Here is a 20267-nt window from a genome sequence, read left to right as displayed (position 1 = left end):
TTAACAGTATATACCCTTGGTATAACATGATAAAAATGGTACTTTACCTCTGTGTTCTCCCCAAACCCCAACCTAACAAGGAGCAAAACATCAGATAAATTCCAGTAAAGAAAAATCTATTAATACCTGACCAGTACTCCTCAAAATTGCCCAGGTCATCAACAGTAAGGAAAGTTAGGTCTGAGAAACTGCCACAGCTAAGAGAAGCCTAAGGAGACACAAAAATTAAATCTAATTGGTATTCTAAAGGGATTTCAGAACAGAAAAAAAGATACTGGGTAAAAGCTAATAAATAAAGTGTAGATTTTAGATAATAATAATGTATTGATTTATAAATTGTAATATGGTAACAAGATTAATAATAGATAAATGGGAATTCTAGAATATATTCTTGATTTTTCAATAAATCTAAAAGTGTTCTTAAAACAACTATTTAGAACTGCCTAGGTGTCTCAGTTGGTTAAACGTAAACTTGATTTCGGCTCAGGTCATGATCTCACGGTCATTGAGACAGAAACCCCACATCAGGCTCGTTGACTGTGCACTGGGGGTGGAGCCTGCTTAAGATTCTCTCCCTCTCTGCCTGCCCCTCCTTGCTCTCTTTCTCAAAAGAAAAAAAAATAAAACATTAAAAAAATTTTTAAATAAAATAAAAATTAAATCTTACAATCTTGGGGCGCCTGGGTGGCTCAGTTGGTTGAGCATCCAACTTTGGCTTAGGTCATGGTATCACAGCTCATGGGTTTGAGCTCCATATCACACTCACTGCTGTCAGAGCAGAGCCCACTTCAGATCCTCTGTCTCTTCCTCTTCTTGTGTGCGCTCTCACGCCCTCTCTCTCTCTCAGAAATAAACAAACATTTAAAAATATATTTTAGCTTTGGCCATCGGGAACCTATCTTTTCCCTCGTATATCCCAATAAGGTGGTGTATTTTTGGTTGTGTGTGTGTGTGTGTGTGTGTGTGTGTGTGTGCGCGCTTTCTTTCTTTCTTTCTTTCTTTCTTTCTTTCTTTCTTTCTTTCTTTCTTTCTTTCTTTCTTTCTTTCTTTCTTTCTTTCTTTCTTTCTTTCTTTCTTTCATTACAAAATACTACAGACTCTTAATTATTTCGTACCCCATTCCTAGAATTGTTTTTGGAGAATGGTGTTAGAAGCCTGTATTTGGGTATGATGTGTGCTCATTGCTACTGGGGTATGTTATTTTATTTAGCTGTCTCAGCTGACAGAGTAAGAAAATACGTATGTGTATACTAACCTGTATATATACACATATCCATAAGTATTTCTATGTGTAATCATCTGTATCTATACTAAGCTAAACATGAGTTCATGTTTTGAGTCTCCTTCCAATCCATTATATTACCACTGGATTATTCTAGCTCCTCTTGTTTATCTGTAAATACCCACTGCAGCAATGACAAACATGGCCATCCATCACCCATTTATTTAATTGTTTAATTCCATTATAATTTTTTTAATGTTTATTTATTTTTGAGAGAGAGAGAGAGAGAGAGAGAGCGCGCGCGTGCGCACGAGCTGGGGAGAGACAGAGAAAGAATCTGAAATAGGCTCCAGGCTCTGAGCTGTCAGCACGGAACCTGATGTGGGGCTCAAACTCAGGACGGTGAGATCATGACCTGAGCCAAAGTCGGATGCTTAACTGAGTGATCCACCCAAGCGCCCCTGTTTAATTCCAGTATAAATGTATAGCAGTATTAGAATTGTTAATTTTTACTCTAATGGGAAATAACTGTCAGTGTAAGTGCTTATGTGCAGAATATTTTGCCTTTAGTCTTAGAGATGCCACTCATTTCCAAAGGTCCTAGGTTAGGACCTTTTCCTTTTTACCCCCTCAATGAGGTTTATAATACAGTTAGATCTTGTGTTTGTTTATATTCCTTCCTAGGGATTCCCTGACCTAAATGATTTTTTTTTTTAATTTGTATACCTTTACAGTTCATTCTTTGTCCTTCAAAAGTTTTATGGATTTTGCCAGATGCATGATGTATGCATCCTAGATTACAGTATCCTGTAGAAAAATTTCACTGGTGATATTATTTCAATAATAATTACAAAGGTGATTTAAAAAAATCACCTTTGTATCATATTCAAACCTCTTCTCTTCCCCTGAACTTCTGATCTTTTTATTGTCTTTTAGTTTTACCCTTTATAAAATGTATAATTGGAATCATAAAATGTAGCCTTATCACACTGAAGAAATTTACGTTTTAAATGTCCTTTTCTAGTATCCTTAGAAACTTTGTCTTGGAATGACCATGATTTAAGTCTAGTTCAGACTTCTACCTAATGTAACACCTCTATAGTATCCTTTGATGGTGGTCATTCAGTGTCTGTTTGAACTTAACTAGTCAAGAGTTTGCAACTTTGTGAAACCTTTGCTGTATTGAGCCTCAGATTCTTCCTTAGAACTTCTACTCAGTAATGTTTGACTTTGGGGTGACTTGGAATGTCTCTTCCATTTTCTACATAGCAGGCTTTCATATCTCGAAGACAGTTTTAGTATGTTCTTTTGTATTAGCTGCATTTCTTTAACTTTTTTGTGTTTCAGAACCCTAGCTGGTTAACAACTTCTGAATATACTATAGTACTAAATATGGTGTTCAGAATGTAATCTTACACATCAGCTACATAGCTTTCTGTATTGTTTCTTTTGCCACTTTCTCGTTTATCTTACACACTGCAGCCTTATTATTAGCCTTCCAAATGCCAATGTGTTCTTATATCATCATTGTTGAAAATTTGCAGTTGCTCCTTATTGTATTAGAGTGGTATTTATTTATGAAGGACATGTTTCAGAATTATCTGTAGAGTATTTTTGTTAAATTTTTAAAAAATCTTTATTCACTTTTGAGAGACAGAGACAGAGCATGAGCGGGGTAGGAGCAGAGAGAGAGGGGGACCCAGAATCCGAAGCAGGCTCCAGGCTCTGAGCACTCAAGTGCAGAGCCCGACGTGGGGCTCGGACCCACAAACTGTGAGATCATGACCTGAGCCGAAGTGGGACACTCAACCGACTGAGCCACCCAGGTGCCCCTGTTTTTGTTTTGAAAAAAAATTTTTTTTAACGTTTATTTATTTTTGAGACAGAGAGAGACAGAGCATGAACGGGGGAGGGTCAGAGAGAGAGAAGACACAGAAGCTGAAACAGGCTCCAGGCTCTGAGCCATCAGCACAGAGCCTGACGCGGGGCTTGAACTCACGAACCACGAGATCATGACCTGAGCCGAAGTCGGACGCTTAACCGACTGAGCCACCCAGGTGCCCCTGTTTTTGTTTTTACATACAGATGCTCAAGCTGTGTCTCCTGGGGATTCTGGAAATGGAAAGTGATTTTAGAGAGTCTTATTTTGTAAAAGAGGGAATTGAAGGCCTGATAGGCTGATCTGTTTGATTTTGATCATAGCTTGTCAGAATGGGACTAGAACCCATATGTCTTGGTCCTCCTGGATCTACAGTTCTTTCATTTCAAGATTTTTATTTTGTGTTCTCAGCTTGCCCTAAGCTGTATTTTCTCTGTACTATCACTGTTATCTCAGTGTACATGCCACTTAACCTGCCTCTGCTTTTCCTTGCACTGTTTGTTCTACCTGGAATATCTTAACTTTCTTTCCTATTGAATTATCATAAATTTTCAGAATTTACTTGGTTTTTACTTCTTATATAAAATATTGTTTGAGTCTCTCAGGAATGATCATTCTGTTCATAACATGCTTATGCACTTATGATTAGTCAAATTTTACGTGTTTTTCTCTTGCAGTATATTAATCATTACAGTTTTTGCCAGTTTTAGGAATTGAATAGGAATTTTAGAAGCTTTCTTGCTTTTCAGTATTTACTATTTTTTAATGTTTAATTTGAGAGAGAGGGAGAGAGTATGTGGACGCATGTGTGAGTGGGGGAGGGGCAGAGAGTGAGGGAGAGAGAGAATCGCAAGCAGGCTCCGTGCTGTCAGTGCAGAGCCCAGCATGGCTCAATCTGTCATGAACCACGAGATCAGGACCTGAGTCGAAGTTAAGAGTTGGGCGCTTAACAGACTGAGCCACCCAGGCACCCCTTTTTTCCCCCACATTTATTTTTTTAAAAAAAGTTTTTTTTTTCAACGTTTATTTATTTTTGGGACAGAGAGAGACAGAGCATGAACGGGGGAGGGGCAGAGAGAGAGGGAGACACAGAATCGGAAACAGGCTCCAGGCTCTCAGCCATCAGCCCAGAGCCTGACGCGGGGCTCGAACTCACGGACCGTGAGATCGTGACCTGGCTGAAGTCCGACGCTTAACCGACTGCGCCACCCAGGCGCCCCTCCCCCACATTTAAATAAGCAACTACCACATACACACGTGCACTCTCTTACCTAAATTGTAACGATCAAGATGTAGGGTTGCATGTTGATTATAGTTGTAGCCTTCAGACTGGCTTACATAGTGCTATGTACAGTGAGCATATTTGGTAGATGTTTGAATGGGTTTATATAAGTTTAAGCTATTATTGCGTGTTTTTTAGCAGCTATTTCACACTTTAGCATCATAATTGAACTTAGGATCAGTTGGGAGGCTCACAATTTTCTGTTCCTGTTAAGGCAAGTTCATGCCATTCTGTACTTGTTTGACTGTTCTGTAGTTCATTTCCATACTTTCTGCTCATGTGGTTAAATTTCATCATTTCTAGTATTCTGACTTGTTATTTTTTAATCTTGATGTTTTTCATCTACAGTATTTGCTATTCTCAGCTTCATGTCATCCATAAACTTGGTAAGTTTGCCATTTATTCTGTCCCTCTAAGTCTTACATGTGGAAAAAGACCAACCTGTATGTATCTTTAGCATCCCTAAAAACTCACAAGAACATACATACCGTTATAACAGTGTTCTGTATGCAGTTGTTTAACAGCTAAAAAGTCATCCAAATAACTATTCACTTCCTATTTTCTTTTGTGGGTTTTTATTTTTTAATCTTTATGAGCACTTTCTATGTCTCTTGAATCTTAATATGCTGTGGGACAGTATTAAAGAAGTAGAAAAATGGCCTTCCTCTCAAGCGTAGCACACTACAATAAATAAGACATACATTTTAAAAACTAGTCGGGTAGGTGCATCTAAAAATTACTGCCTTCGGGAATATACTATCTGGTGACCTAGAGCCAGAATAGCCAATTTCTTCATAAACCATACAGATTATTATATTACACACAATTTCTTTTTGGAAGTAAGGTCTGTGAGAGAAAAGCCATTAATGTGTCATGAGTAGACATTGTGAAGTAGGGGAAACTTATCCCTTATATCTTCATAAATACCTTCCTCTCTGAGAGCAGTTACTTGGCATACTTTTTGCTATGGGCGGAGCTGATAAAACCCAGGTATCAGATAGGATTCTCTATGAAGAAAAGAATGACTTGATGCTGTATTTATGAATACAATATGAATGACTTCATTTCCAACACAGAAAGAATGTGAAATGAGTGACCAGAATTTTTTTGCATTTTATTATTTAATTTTAATTCCAGTGTAGTTAATACAGTGCTGTATTAGTTTCAGGTATACAATATCATGATTTAACACTTCCATGCATCACCTGGTGCTCATGATGCCTAGTTCTCTCATTAATCCCCATCACCTATTTCACCCATCCTATCACCTGCCTCCCCCCTAGTAACCATCAGTTTGTTCTCTATAGTTAAGAGTCTGTTTCTTCGTTTCTCTCTTTCTCTATTTTTCCCCTTTGCTAATTTGATTTATTTCTTAAATTCCACATATGAATGGAATCTTTGTCTTCCTCTGTCTTATTTCACTTACCATTATACAATGACCAGAATTGAACAAATATTTTATAACCCTAGAATTTTGCACTGTGAAAAAGCTTTTGCAATTATGTACTTGGTCCATTTTTCTAATTTTGTAGCTGGGAAAGCTAAGGCCTAAGGTTTAGTGATTTGAGGAAAATCCCACAGTTTCTAATAGAGCTGTGATTTGAACCAGGACTCCTGTGTGAATATTAAATAAAGTTCTAAATGTAGAAGTGTTCCCTCTGTAACATCTTCTTCCTAGAAAACTTTCCCTTTTAAAAAAAATGTGCAGTTTCTTGTGCATGTAACAGTAATGAAATATTTACATACAGATATGGAATTATTATGAAATCAAACAGTTTATAATTGTTTAACCACAATCCAGGTTAAGAAATACAATATGGAGGCACCTGGGTGGCTCAGTCAGTTGAGTGTCTGTTGATTTCAGCTCAGGTCATGATCTCATGGTCATGATCCCATGTGAGTCCCACATTGGGCTCTGTACTGGGGTGGAGCCTGGTTAAGAGTCTCAATCTCCCTTCCCCCCTCACCCTCCCCTGCTTGTGTACTCCCTCTCATTTGCTGTTTTAAAAGGTTTTACCATTTAGGGTGTATCCCTAAATAATAAAATTTAGTTAAGAAAAATGTTTTTAATGTTTATTTATTTTTGAGAGAGGGAGAGACAGAGTGCAAGCTGGGGAGGGGCAGAGAGAGAGGGGGAGACACAGAATCCAAAGCAGGCTCCAGGCTCCAGGCTCCGAGCTGTCCACACAGCCTGACATGGGGCTCGAACTCACAAACCGTGAGATCATGACCTGAGCTGAAGTTGGACGCTCAACCGACTGAGCCACCCAGGTGCCCCAAAATTTAGTTTAGTTTATGTACCACACTGCATGTACTCTTTGTGGTATGTTTGTGATATTGATCTGAGTTGATTTACATAGATGTACTTCGTTCATTTTCTTTGCTGTATAGTGTTCCATTGTATATCTAAACCACAGTTTATCCATTCTGCTTAGATGGACATTTGGATTATTTATGGTTTGGGATCATGAATAGGTTATAGGTCTGCTATAAATATATGCCTCTGTGTATATTCAAGAGTTTCTTGAAGTAAGATACCTACATATGGGATATCTGGGTCTTGGGCGTATGTGCATCTTCAGTGTACTAGTTAATTATGAACTGAGATATACTAGTCCATTCTGAGAGGGCTGTTTACTTCCTTTTCACCCTTATTCCTGGGGTGTAGCCCTTTAGGATCCAAGGCCAAAGCATAGGCTTGTTTCCCAGGGCCTCTACCTTTGGTAGGTCCTAGACTCCCTAGACTCTGTGTGTCTTACTTTCTTGTATGTTTGGTAATTTTTAAATGTGAGCTTTTACTTTCTTTGGAAAACTCTTAATGGGTTATCTTTGAGGCCTGGGGTAAAGATGAATTCATCCAGAGAAGATTGCATTTGCTTCTCTGGGTATCTTGGTGGGGGATGGGTTTGTATGCATCAGTCCAGAAGCACTGCTTTAAACAATAGTCATGGTTCTTTAAGGCCACCCAGGTGATATGATTTGGACTGTCTTATGGTAACAGCATTTTGTGGTTGAAAATTTTATCTGCGGCCTTTCTTAGTCCCAAAGCAACTTTTCTATGGGATGGGAGTGAGGGGTAGATGAGCCTGAGGGAAGAACATCTCCTATTAGACTATCTGCCTCAGTGGCTTTGATTTTTGTTTCCTGGGCAAGTGAAATATAGAAAATTGAGCCCAAGCTTACATGGTCCAGTACCTGCCATCAAGGCAAAAGCAGATTTGTGCTGTTTGACACTCCTAATCTGTGCCTTCAGGTAGATTTTGGCCTGATAATAAAAAGTCGTAGCATCTTAACAGTTCTTCCATGATTTTAAAATAAACGGGTACTGTACATGATTTTTTCTTAACTTGTCTTTAATTCAGGGTTTTTAGTTATTTTCAATACAGAATTGATCTTTGTACTTGGCAAAGGCATATTATCAGAAGCTGAGGTATTTCCGTCTTAACACAGAATATCATAAAAGGTTTTTTGATCATCTGATTTTCATAGTGAGAAATGATTTATGAATTATTGAATTTTTGCTTTTCTGTAGTTTCAGTGTTTGAAACTCTTCATGAAGGAAGAGAAAGTATCACAGCTTTTGTTTCACTAAATTGATAATTTTAAGATATGTATGTTCTGCTCATATCAAAATAATTTTTGTTAAATTATGTGTTGAGCTCAGTATTTTGCAGAAAGTAGAAATACCTCACTTGATTGAAATGATGGTGTAGAGTAAATTGAAGCATTTTCCCTTAAATTGTTTTACGCTGGTAAGTTGTTAGGATGGAATTTGTTACCATTTAAAATTGCCTGATTGTTATTCCTGAGAACTGATTCATTTTATATAGTTTTTATCCTGTTGAAAATAATATCCACTGTATGTCTTGTTCTTCCTCTTGCTCTTAACTTCCTCCTTGCTCACCAGTGCACACATGTGAAAACATTGGTTGGCTTATAAGTTTTTCTATACTCCTTTCCCTTTTCTTTGTACAATTTAAATGAATAAATTTATTTTTAAATCAACTTCCTTTAGTTTTTTCAGTGTTTAATCAAGTTCAATGTTCATAGGATAATCAAGTTGTTCTTTTTCAGTAGCAAAGCATAATGAATAGCTTCTCCATTACTCACTTTTTTTTTAGAAAAGATATAAAAGTTAGAAAAGCTAGAAGGATAGTATGCCCTTCAGCTAAATTCATCAGTCAACAGCTTAACATTAAAAAATTTTTTTAATGTTTATATTTGAGAGAGTGTGGGGGAGAGGCAGAGAGAGAGGGAGACACAGAATCTGAAGCATGCTCCAGGCTCTGAACTGTCAGCACAGTGCCCAATGTGGGGCTCAAACTCATGAGCCGTGAGATCATGACCTGAACTGAAGTCATGTGCTCAACCGACTGAGCTACCCCAGCGTTCTTTAGCTTAACATTTTATAATATTCTCTCCCTTTCTCCCTTTCCCCTCATGTTCCCTCCCGTCCTATGTACTATAAACTTTTCTTTCTTTTTCTTTTTTTTTTTTTGTTGAGCCATTTAAAAGTATATTATAGATTCATTACGCTTACACTTCAGTATACATCTCCTAAAAATTAGAATATTTTCCTGCATAACCTTAAATACCTTATTATACCCCAGCAGTCTGGCATTGATGCAATAAAATGATATAATTTATAATCCATATTTAAATTTTTTCCATCTATCCCCAAAAATGTCCCCTGAAGTGTCCATTTTTTCCTCCTGTGAGACCTAATTCATGATCATATGTTACATTTGATTGTCATATCTCTGCATCTTTAATATAGAGCAAGGCCTAGCAGACTTTTCTTTGGAGATCAGCTGTACTTTGCAACTATTCCACTCTGTCATTGTTGCTAAAAAAGCAGCCATGGACATTATGTAAACGGATGAGTGTGATTATGTTCTAATAAAACTCTGTTTATAAAAACAGGCTAAAGGTTGTAGACCTCTTGTCTAGAATAGCTTTCTATATTTTTTTGTCTTTAATGACACTATTTAATGACTGAACAATCAGGTCAACTTTTTGGCAGGATGCCCCCCAACTTGGGTTTTTAAAAATGTTCCCTCATTATTTTTTTAAGATAGCAAATGCCATGCAACCTTAAAAGTTGTTTCCACAATAGAAATGGAAATCTAATTTCTTGGGAAAGATTCTCGTTTAGTTGAAAATAAAATCTTACTCTTTCTTCCTTTGTCTCTCTTAAAGTGTGTATAGAAATTGGACATTAAAATGAAACTTCTAGACTGCTAATTTCTTGGTATTCTCTTGTAGACACCAAAAATTTTACCTATATATACTCTTTTATATAAATGTGTTATATTCACAGATGTAAATAAAGAATTCAAGAGGGCTTGGATAATGAACGGTAGTGAAATAACTTAGATTTAGAATTGAAGAGTATTTATATTTTAGTCAAATATAATTCCATAACATAAAAGGTAAAATTGTCTTATGTTGAAGACATGCGACAAAAAAATTAACAATTCTTTGCCACAGGTAAGCCTACTATTTTTAGCACTGGATTCATTTTTAGAAATAAATATTTTTTGATAGATTTAATACAGAGTTGTCCTTGTGGGAATGATGTTACTATATTTGCATTCATACAAAAGTATATACATTAAAAAAAATCATTCTACAGATTACTTTGTTGAATGAGTAGCAAAAGTGTGAAAGTAGCATGTTTTACTGGAATTAAAGAGTGTGAGTATTTTTAGTGCTTGAATTTCCTTTAAATATCTGTATGAATATCTGTGGTTGGGTGCTATACTGCCTTCATTTATTAGTTTTGACTAAGACAATGTTTTTCTTCATATTGTGCCTTTATCACAATTTGATTCTTGTTTGACTCTTGACCCTGTAAAACAAATCTGTTTCCTTTTCTGCATAGCTGTGTATTAAATAAAGATTGAAACAGTATTCTACTGGAGGATTTAATTTCTTGGCTAAATATTCTTAGAGTCTTTAACCATTCTTAATCTCACATCTCCACAATAAATGGCTATATGATCTTGACAGATTACTTACTCTGTGCCTTGGTTTCCTTATTTGTAAAATAGAGATAATAGTACCTATCTTACAAGTTCATAATGAGGACTGTGTTATTACACTTAAAATACAACGTCTGGCTTATAGTATACATTCAGTAAATGTTAGACACTATTGTTATTTCTTATTCTATACTTTCTCATCCATCTTGTCTTTTCATGAACCTGTTTGTCTCTCGTAAAGCAGAACTGAATATAGTAAGAGGGATGATCTGACCAGTCCAGGAGGAATACAATGGTAACATCCTCCATTAAGTTGAAGTTTTCTTATTTTAATTCATTGTGGAGAATTTCAGACTTACAAAAATGTAGACTAATATGATGGACCCTCACATACCCATCCTCTGTCCCCAACAAAATGGCCAATCCTGTCCATTCAGTCCTATATAGCTTTTTTTCTCCCTCTTTGGTGTAATTGTAGCTCCTCTGTTATACCTAAAGTCCATGCCCGATTTACTTTGATAATTACTAAAGCTTTAGCATCTTATTCTCTTAGTAAATAATTATGAAATTAATCAACAAATGAATCCTGCCTTGATTGATGTCTGGATCAGCTTCCAGTAGTTTGTTTTTGGAGGTTAAGTGGGTGGGTAGGTGGGATTGAAAATATGTTTGCTTGTATCATATTTTTAAAATTTTTTTCATATATTTTTTTTAAAAGATGTCACCCCAGGTTTTTACAGTTCCTTCCATTTCTGCATGGGGATATATGTGGTAATCTTACTGGTAAAATCTCTGAATTCTCTAGGAAATAATTCAAATTAGGTGGACTAGAAGACTTGAATTTACTATTTTCTCAATATTTCTTAATTTTCTTAATATTTCTTAATTTCACTTAATCTGGATTTTAAGACTTTTACCAATGTTTATTATAGGCCTTTCAATTTGATAATCATTTTATCTTGATAAAAGAGAAGCAAATAGAGGTTGAAGAATTATACTTTGTCATCTCTGTTGAAATATTTTTTTAAAGTCAGAGTTATTGTGGAATACTTTAAGTACACTAAAAATTGCTAACAATTTATAGGTTTCAAAGAGGGGCTTTCTTCCTAGTGGCAACAACTGACTATAGCACTTTTAAAAAAATTTTTTTTTAGTGTTTTTATTTATTTTTAAGAGAGAGAGAGAGCAGGGGAGGGGCAGAGAGAGTGAGGGAGACACAGAATCTGCAGCAGCTCCAGGCTCTGAGCTGTCAGCACAGGGCCCAAAGCAGGGCTCAAATTCACAAGCCATGAAATCATGACTTGAGCTGAAGTCACAGGCTCAACCGACTGAGCCACCCAGGTGCCCTGACTGTAGCACTTTTTTTCAAGCCTGTGCTTATTTTTTCTATAACTCTGTTCTTGTTCCTTATTAATTGTTAACTGTGCTTTCAACAGTTTGCTGAAAATTTAATAGGCTCATAGCCATTTTTATATTGATGATACAGAAGTATGCAACTCTTGCTTAAAACAGAGATCATGTTATAGAGACACCATGAGAAGTCTTCGGTTGTTCACTTAGTGGGGAAGGACTTCTGAAGTTGAAGTATGGCAGGCAGTTCAGAGTATTGTAGAGAGGATAGGTTCCAGTACTCGGCTCACTACCATCACCTTACGATTGAGCCTGGGTGAGCCTGCCTGGTGGAAACAGCCAGCATAGGCAGGGTTTGTATGCTCCATACATTTCAAAGCAAATGAGGGCTTTGTGAAAGTGAGTTTAGACTCCATATCTGTGACTTATCCAGGAGTGAGTTAGTATGGTCCTTGCTTTCTAACTCAGTTCTAACTTTTCAATGAAGTATCTTTAGCTTCAGAGGAATTTACCCTTCAATGTTAGCAGTTTTTACCTTAATATAAACATTTCAAGAACAAGAATAACGTATGTTTTTTAGGCAGGGTGCTTAAAAAGTGTCCTGGTGAAGAATGTCATGTTGGAATTATGCCATGGCTGTGAACCTTAGAATTACATTGTCTTACCTTTGAAATTTCTGCTAGTTTGCAGACCTTCTGAACTTAAAAGAGACTTTGGTTGCACAGAACATCTGTTTATTCATTTGTTCAATCAAAAAATATTTATTGATCATCTATATGCTGGGAAGTGTGTTGCACAGTGGATAAAACAGTGAACTTCTCAGATGTGTTTGCCATTATGGAGTTTACAGTCAGTGGGAAATGGAGTGAAATTTATTTGAAGCCATAAAGAAAATTATGTTTTACTTACACGTTAAGGACTTAACCACTTAGTTTGAAGCAAACTTGGAATGACTTGTTCTTGATTGTTTTTGCACAATGTATTCGAACATTCAGGATTTTGGGGTAACATATTTCCATATGTATGTGTATCAACATGTGAAAATAGACATCAGTCAGAGAAGCAGGACAATTTGTACCAAAAAGAGAGAGAGAGAGATAAAGAGAATTAACTAGTATACACATACCATCGTGAGATTTCAGGATAATGACAGACAGTAGATTTGTCTGGGTAAAACTATATGTCAGTTGTGCTAAACAGACCTTTGTAGATAGAGAGTAAATATCTTTAAGGCCTTTCTTCTTTAAAAGTGTTCAATAGTTAAGAATTGCCTAGAAAGTAAACTTCCTGTGTGGGAGTATAATAAACGAGAACCATGACACCTAAGATCATATCTGAATTATTTGACAGTTTCCTGTAACTCTGGGCAAGAAAATGTACTTCGGATTCCTTACTCCCAACAGAGTACAACAGAGGGGCTGGATTTGCTGATTCCTGCTAGTGCTAAAACCTTATGATTTTATTTTATTTTTATTTAGCAGTTTCCTAATGACTTTGTTGGAAAGTCAAGATGCCTTCTTATTTTCTTTACTTGTTCAGGTTCAAGAATTAAAAACTTAAGATGGGGGAATAAGGCTTTGCTTTCTCTAACTGATATTTTCTGACTAGGTACTTCGTAACTCAGGAAGACCTCATTTATTCCCAGTAATATGTTTTACTAAACTCTTTCAGGTAACTTTAAAAAGACTGTGTGGCTTAATAGTAGATCATGGCTTGAACTCAGTTTTTAATTTATTGTTGTTACTAGAAAATTTTAGTGAGGTATTTTTCTTTGTCTCTGTAGTTATCAGAGACTGTTACAGACGATTGCTGTACTCGAGGCTCAGCGTTCTCAAGCAGTCCAGGACCTTGAAAGTTTAGGCAAACACCAGAAAGAAGCACTAAAAAATCCCATTGGATTTGTGGAGAAACTCCAGAAGAAGGTATATATTAGCACTGTTTTTGAGCACTGTTACTGAGAATATATTTGGTGATAACTTGATTTATTCTTTTAATATGGGTATATATTTTTTAAGTGTTTCATTTTTTTCCCTTCTATACCTAACCATACTACTGAAGGCAGGATGATGCCCCCCCCACCCCCCCCGCCGAACACACAAAATATACCCCAATGAAAATAGCTGGGAACTTTAATTGAATATTTATATTAGGAACTTGTTCTATTGCCTAGCCATTTTTAGGATCTTTTCCTGTTACCTTTCCCATCTTAGAGAGTATTCCTTCTTTCACGACTTCAGGATTAATAAAGTGAAAAGAAAAATTACTTTAGGGTTTATTAATTGCTTTAAATATAAGTTACTTTTGTAATTTCCCTTGTAATATGATAGAAAATATTTGTGGTAAGAACAAAAACTATTTTAAATGTCTTTAAGGTTATGGTTGCCGAAGACATGAGGATAAGATACAAATTTTACTTAATTTTATAATGTCCTTTATTTTAGTGTAAAAATTCCTTTCAATTTTCTCTTTTCCTTAAAACAGAACTTTCATATTTAACAGTTAACCATTTGAAAGTGATTCAAGGTTTTATCACTTTCTTGTATGTAAATATGGAGATAATTTAGATGTGCATTTATTACCATAGTGTGTGTCTTGAATTAGGGACCCACTGATTGTTCAATAAATTTGAGAGGTGTAATATTAATCAGCATTGTATGAAAACATTAAAACTGAAAAACTATGAAAAAGATTCTTCTTATTCACCTTAAAAAACAAAAAAACCTATAAAAGTATGACCACTGTAACATAGTTATTAGTTACCAGTTTTTAATGAGTCACAAAAAGTGGTCTACCAGGTGTTGAGGGAACAGCCCTGGGGACTTTGTTTCACTTAGTTGCATTAATTTATTATTTGGATTTCTCTAGCTGTATTATTCCTTGGCAGTCATTACTTTCTCTCCATGCTTCAGATCACTGAATATCATCATGTATATAGAATCTGTATATTGATTTGCTAAAACTTCTAAACTTTTTAGGATCCCGTTTGCCCTCTTTGTATAGTGAGTCCACTTAGGTGTTTATTGATTCTGCATTGCCATTACTAAACATTTGCTGGTGCAAAAAGATAGAGCACTTACTGTGGTTACTTAAAATTGATTCAACTAAAACAGACGGTGATAGAAAAGTAAATATTAAAGATTTATTAAACTTGATCTTACTTTATTCATGTTCCCTGCTGGGCAAAAAATATGCAATTATGCTTATTTACTAGATTTATAGGCAGTCAGTTATTTGCTGGTTCTCCATTTCCAGGTATAATTTAGAACTGAATTTCCTTTCACTTTATCTCAGAAGCAGAGATGGGATATTGACCATCTTAACAATTTTTTATCAAAGTGTACAGAATTACATTAAATCCAGACACTTGAACAATTATGACTTACATTTCTTGCAAAGAAGTTTTTCTGCTGGATTTAATTTAGAAGTTTGATTTTTCCTTTGTGTGTGTGTGTGTGTTTATTCATGTATACAAATCTTCCTCAACTTAGATGGGGTTATGTCCTGATAAACCTGTCTTAAGTTGAAAGTATCATAAGTCGAAATGCATTTAATAAATACACCTATTCTACTGAACCTCATAGCTTAGCCTAGCCTACCTGAAAGGTGCTTAGAACACTTACATTAGCCTGCAGTTGGACCAAATTACTTCACACAAAGCCTGTTTTATAATAAAGTGTTGAATATCTCATGTAATTTATTGAATACTATACTGAAGGTTAAAAAGAGGATGGTTGTATGGGAACAGAATGGTTGTCAGTGTATTGATTTTTTACCCTTGTGATCCTGTGGCTAACTGGGAGCTGCGGCTCACTGCCACTGCCCAGCAGCACGAGAGAGTATTGTACTACTTATTGCCACCCTGGGAAAAGATCAAAATTCAAAGCACAGTTTCTATTGCATACGTCACTTTTACACCATTGTAAAGTGAAAAAATCCTAAGTTGAACCATTGTAAGTTGGGGACCATCTATACCTAATTTACCTATTTCTTTAGATTTACCATGCTATAAGTTGTTGACATGTATATGTTTGTTTTAATGGACATTTAGAAACTCCTAATTGAAATAGAGGAAACTTGTGGTATATGTTGTTGTATAGAATGCAGAGAACATTTATGGCTTGTTAGCTTCCTTCAATATTACTGTCACTATTTTAAAAGACACTCTAATTTTGCAAAAGTTGAACCTTAGACTAATGTGTACTATTATGATGATGGTGATAATGTAATATAAATAAAATAAAAATTATGAATTCTGTGTCAAACAGTTAAACTGGATTTTTCTTTTCAGTTTCATAGTTTTTGAGCTAATTTTTTCTCAGCATTTTACTATGGAAAATGTCAAGTACACAGACAAATTGGAAGTATTATATAGTTAACATACACATATTCACCCCTAGATTCTATAATTAACATTTTACTGTATTTGCTTTATCATGTATGTATCTATCAATCTTTCATCATTCCATCTTATAGCAAGAATGCATTTTAAAGTTGCAGACATGAACACTTCACACCAAGTTACTTTAGAATGCGCATTATTAACTAAAATTATTTTTTAAAACATTTTTAAGGTGAAATTTCTATATAGTGAAATTCACAAATTCTAATTGTACCATTCTGTGAGTTCTGGCAAAAAAAAAAAACATGCATATATGTAACCAAAATCCCTATCAAAAGATACTGATTATAATGATCTGTTTTTAGTAATTATGACAACTAATGACTTCTATAAAGCTGGTTGGTTAAGTAACTGAATTAATTCCAAGTAGAATGAAGGTGTAGCTGTGATTCTCAAGGTGTCATAATTTTTTGTATATGTGATGAGAGTTATATTATTGTGAAAATAATTCATTGTTTTATGAATAAGTCATGAACACGGGAGTACATTTAAAATGAATTCCATGTGTCAAGTTTCATCTGTTGCAATCAAAACATTTCATATGCTGTTCTTAGAGATAAAATCCTTTCTTGGCTTTGTTATTTATGTTTAAAGTGTGTTAGTGATAAAGTACAGTATGTCTATGTAGTTCAGCTTTTGGAGCTGTATCTAAAATAGTGCTTATATCATTAAATTCATTCTTCCTTACCAGCTATCATTTTTACTATTTAATGTTTAGACTATATTATCTTTAACTTTATTGGCTGTTGGATTCGAACAGTGAATAGAAGTGCCCAGTTGATGATAATTTAGATTTGGAGTCCTCTGAAAGTTTCAGTTAAATTTAAACTGTCACGTTTTTTCCCCCCAGGCTGATATAGGGCTTCCATATCCACAGAGAGTTGTTCAATTGCCTGAGATTGTATGGGACCAATATACCAATAGCCTTGGGAACTTTGAAAGAGAATTTAAAAATCGTAAAAGACATACTAGGAGAGTAAAGCTAGTTTTTGATAAAGGTAAGAAATTACATGTTAAGAATTTACATAGAGAACTATCTGGCGGGTCTTGCTTTAATAATCCTATACATGGTCTTCTTTTTAGTAGGTTTACCTGCTAGACCAAAAAGTCCTTTAGATCCTAAGAAGGATGGAGAGTCCCTTTCATATTCTATGTTGCCTTTGAGTGATGGTCCAGAAGGCTCAAACAGTCGTCCTCAGGTAAACAGTATGAAGTATTGGAGTAGGAAGATTTGAGTTATAGATAAAATATGTTAACATTTCCTGATTTGTATTCTTAAAATTTAGGCAGTGTTTCACTGAAGATAGTGGGAACATGAACTTCGAAGTTAAGAGAAACCTGGGTTGGAATCCCAGCTGTATTGCTTACCAGCGGTGGAACATCAAATGTTATTTATATTAAAGCCTCCAAGCTGCAGTTTCCTTTTATATAAAAAGGGGTTAATATTACTTGTGTTGTAGAGTTGTGTGAGGAATAAATGAATAGTACATGTAACATGCTTAGTACACTGTGTGACATGTACTGTTTATTCTAAAAATAAGAGGTCTTTGTGTGTAAGTGTAATGTAACCAGGATTTGAGTCCTGGCCTTGCCACTAGTATTTAGATGAACCTTGATTGACATGTGGGTTCAGAATGGAAATGTAATATTTCCTTTTCTTTAAAATGAAGTTGTTGTCATCTATATCACAGGATTGCTAGGAGTATAAAACCAAAGGAAATAAAGGAATGTGAAAACATTCTCTAAACAATAAAAAATTATACATTATATAATAAATTTACTAAAATATTTTGAAATTAATAAAAAAATTCCACAATATGTGTATTATTTGGCTATATCAAATGGTAGTCTTTGTTATTTTTGACAAAAGCCTTGTTTTATATGCAGATGATAAGAGGACGCCTTTGTGATGATACCAAACCTGAAACATTTAACCAACTGTGGACTGTTGAGGAACAGGTAATAGATATTTCTGAATTGTGTAGGTTAAAAAAAAGGTTCAGATTAGAGTCAGTATTATGAGTAAAGTATATATTGTTGTGTGTGATCCCTCTTAACCAAAAATTCAAAATATTAAACTTCATTCTGTATACTTTTTTTTTTTTTTTTTTTTGGCCCACTTCAAGAATTTTGGATTTTGAGAACGTATGAATTCCTATTTGGAGATGATTTTTAAATCGGGAATCTTGGTTGTGGGAAGTAGATTGAAAAAGATAGTGAAATGGGTGGGTTAAAGTTTCTGTAATGCAGCTTTGGGAGAGAGGAAAAACCTGGGGCCAAGTAAAACAGTGCCTCAAAGTGAATTCTTGTTTTTGTTATGAAGGGGAGCTGACAAAGCCACACCAGAGTGTTCTGTTACATTTTGGCATACGGCTAGGAGGCTAGGACTGTTCATGGATAAGGTTTGAGACACGTCTCTCTTTCATATGAGGATTAACTCCTAAGCTATAATAAAGTTAGCAGTTTTCGAAAAGCTTTAGGAAACCTTTATTTCAAGCATCCAGTTTATTCTTCATCTTTAGCACTGTGTGACAATTTAGGGGATAGCTCAGAATTTAAAAATCAAATATTTGAGTGGAAGACCACACAAAGGAGGGAAAAGTTTAAGTTTCTGTCTAAATCCAAATGAACTTAGATATTTTTGTTAAATCTATATGGGGCAAGCCTAAACATAGTCTAGCAAGAAAAGGTGGTGAGTGGAAATCATTAAAATGCATAAAGTGTTATTAATTAATTAAAAAAATTTTTGGTGCTGTGTTTTTACTTAAGTGACTAGAGAATCTTTAAGTTCTTCCATAGGTTTATGCTCTAATCTCATTTTTCCTAGTAAAGCTTAAATTCCTTACTAGAAATTTTTCCCGCATCAAGGATTTCTAGTGACCTAACCCGCAGAGTTGTGGGGGGTGTATTATAGTTTAAAAGGAAGTGTGAATGTATTTATTCATTTATGTAAATGTATTTATTTATGAAACTCAGTATTAAACTTGGTCTTGGATTTGTCTTAGAAAAAGCTTGAACAGCTACTCCTGAAATACCCTCCTGAAGAAGTAGAATCTCGACGCTGGCAGAAGATTGCAGATGAACTGGGCAATAGGACAGCAAAGCAGGTAATTGAGGAGATGGCCGCATATTGCTGGCCTGTTTTTGATAGTTTTTTTAATGAAGGATAATGCATTTGGCATAAAATTTGCCACATCATTTTTAAGCTACACAGTGCTATAGTATGTGATTTTTTTTGTTATGTTTTGTTTTTAGCATTGTATATTTTGTGTTGATTTCTTCAGAAACAACTTGAGATGATTCTGCTTCAGATCATTACTAAAAAATAAGAATATAATGTATTTAGTGTCTCTTGAATGTTTAGTGAGTGCACCAAGTTGTGTACTTGGTTAGGCTGTGCTAATAGATGTGTGACATACTTAGTAAATATCTCTGATTGTCTTTCTAAAAAAATATATAGCAGTTTTCTTCTTTGCATTACCATTGATATTAACAGATGTGTTTTTAATGCAGTGTTCACAAGTTGAAAATATGCGTTTAGCTTTGGAGTCCAACAAATTTCCTGTATTTTAATGATTTTTTGTCTAGATTTTAACATATAAATGCGTTTGGTGGCAGTTTAAAATTATATCTAGATTTATGATAAATTTTAGATTGTTAGCATTCATTAACACAGGTATATTTTAATTTTTAAGAACTATTCACATAATGCATGTCTTGTAATTTTGTTAAATGGCTTATTATATTTTCTTAGGTTGCCAGCCGAGTGCAGAAGTATTTCATAAAACTAACTAAAGCTGGCATTCCAGTCCCAGGCAGAACACCAAACTTATATATGTACTCCAAAAAGGTAAAAAAGAAAACAGAAAGTAAACTTTAGATCTTTGATTAAACTTATCAAAGAATTGCTATGTAAAAGTGTATACATTTATCAGAACAAAGTTGTTTTATTTTTAAAATCTGACTTACTCTAAGCATTTTGTTATATTGGGGATGGACACAGGGTAGGTTTCCATTATTGCTGCTCAGTGAAATTGAATGATCTTTATATTTGTTATTTTCTTAGGAGTAGGTTAGTTTATGTGAATGGGTGCTACTTGGAAGATTTAGATTGAGGGTATATCAGAAAGGCCTTTGTGATATTACAAATT

General features: G+C 35.0%; 1 protein-coding gene across 9 annotated transcripts in view; it reads left to right on the top strand.

Annotated features, from left to right (window-relative positions):
* The window catches only part of ZZZ3 (zinc finger ZZ-type containing 3), a 112932-nt gene that overhangs the window by 71362 nt on the left and 21303 nt on the right, over window positions 1–20267 (top strand). For 7 of the 9 annotated variants that reach the window (XM_045036043.1, XM_045036039.1, XM_045036042.1 and 4 more), the window contains 6 exons: window positions 13501–13639; window positions 16967–17114; window positions 17200–17315; window positions 18004–18075; window positions 19122–19223; window positions 19871–19966. In XM_045036043.1, coding sequence (XP_044891978.1) covers window positions 13501–13639; window positions 16967–17114; window positions 17200–17315; window positions 18004–18075; window positions 19122–19223; window positions 19871–19966 — 673 coding nt within the window. The remainder of the gene's footprint in view (window positions 1–13500; window positions 13640–16966; window positions 17115–17199; window positions 17316–18003; window positions 18076–19121; window positions 19224–19870; window positions 19967–20267) is intronic. The other 2 variants (XM_045036044.1, XM_011284926.3) reach the window with 1 other exon arrangement.

The sequence above is a fragment of the Felis catus genome, chromosome C1, assembly GCF_018350175.1.
Source record: "Felis catus isolate Fca126 chromosome C1, F.catus_Fca126_mat1.0, whole genome shotgun sequence".
In the NCBI taxonomy this organism is placed as follows: domain Eukaryota; kingdom Metazoa; phylum Chordata; class Mammalia; order Carnivora; family Felidae; genus Felis; species Felis catus.
This window is presented reverse-complemented; position numbering and strand designations above follow the sequence as displayed.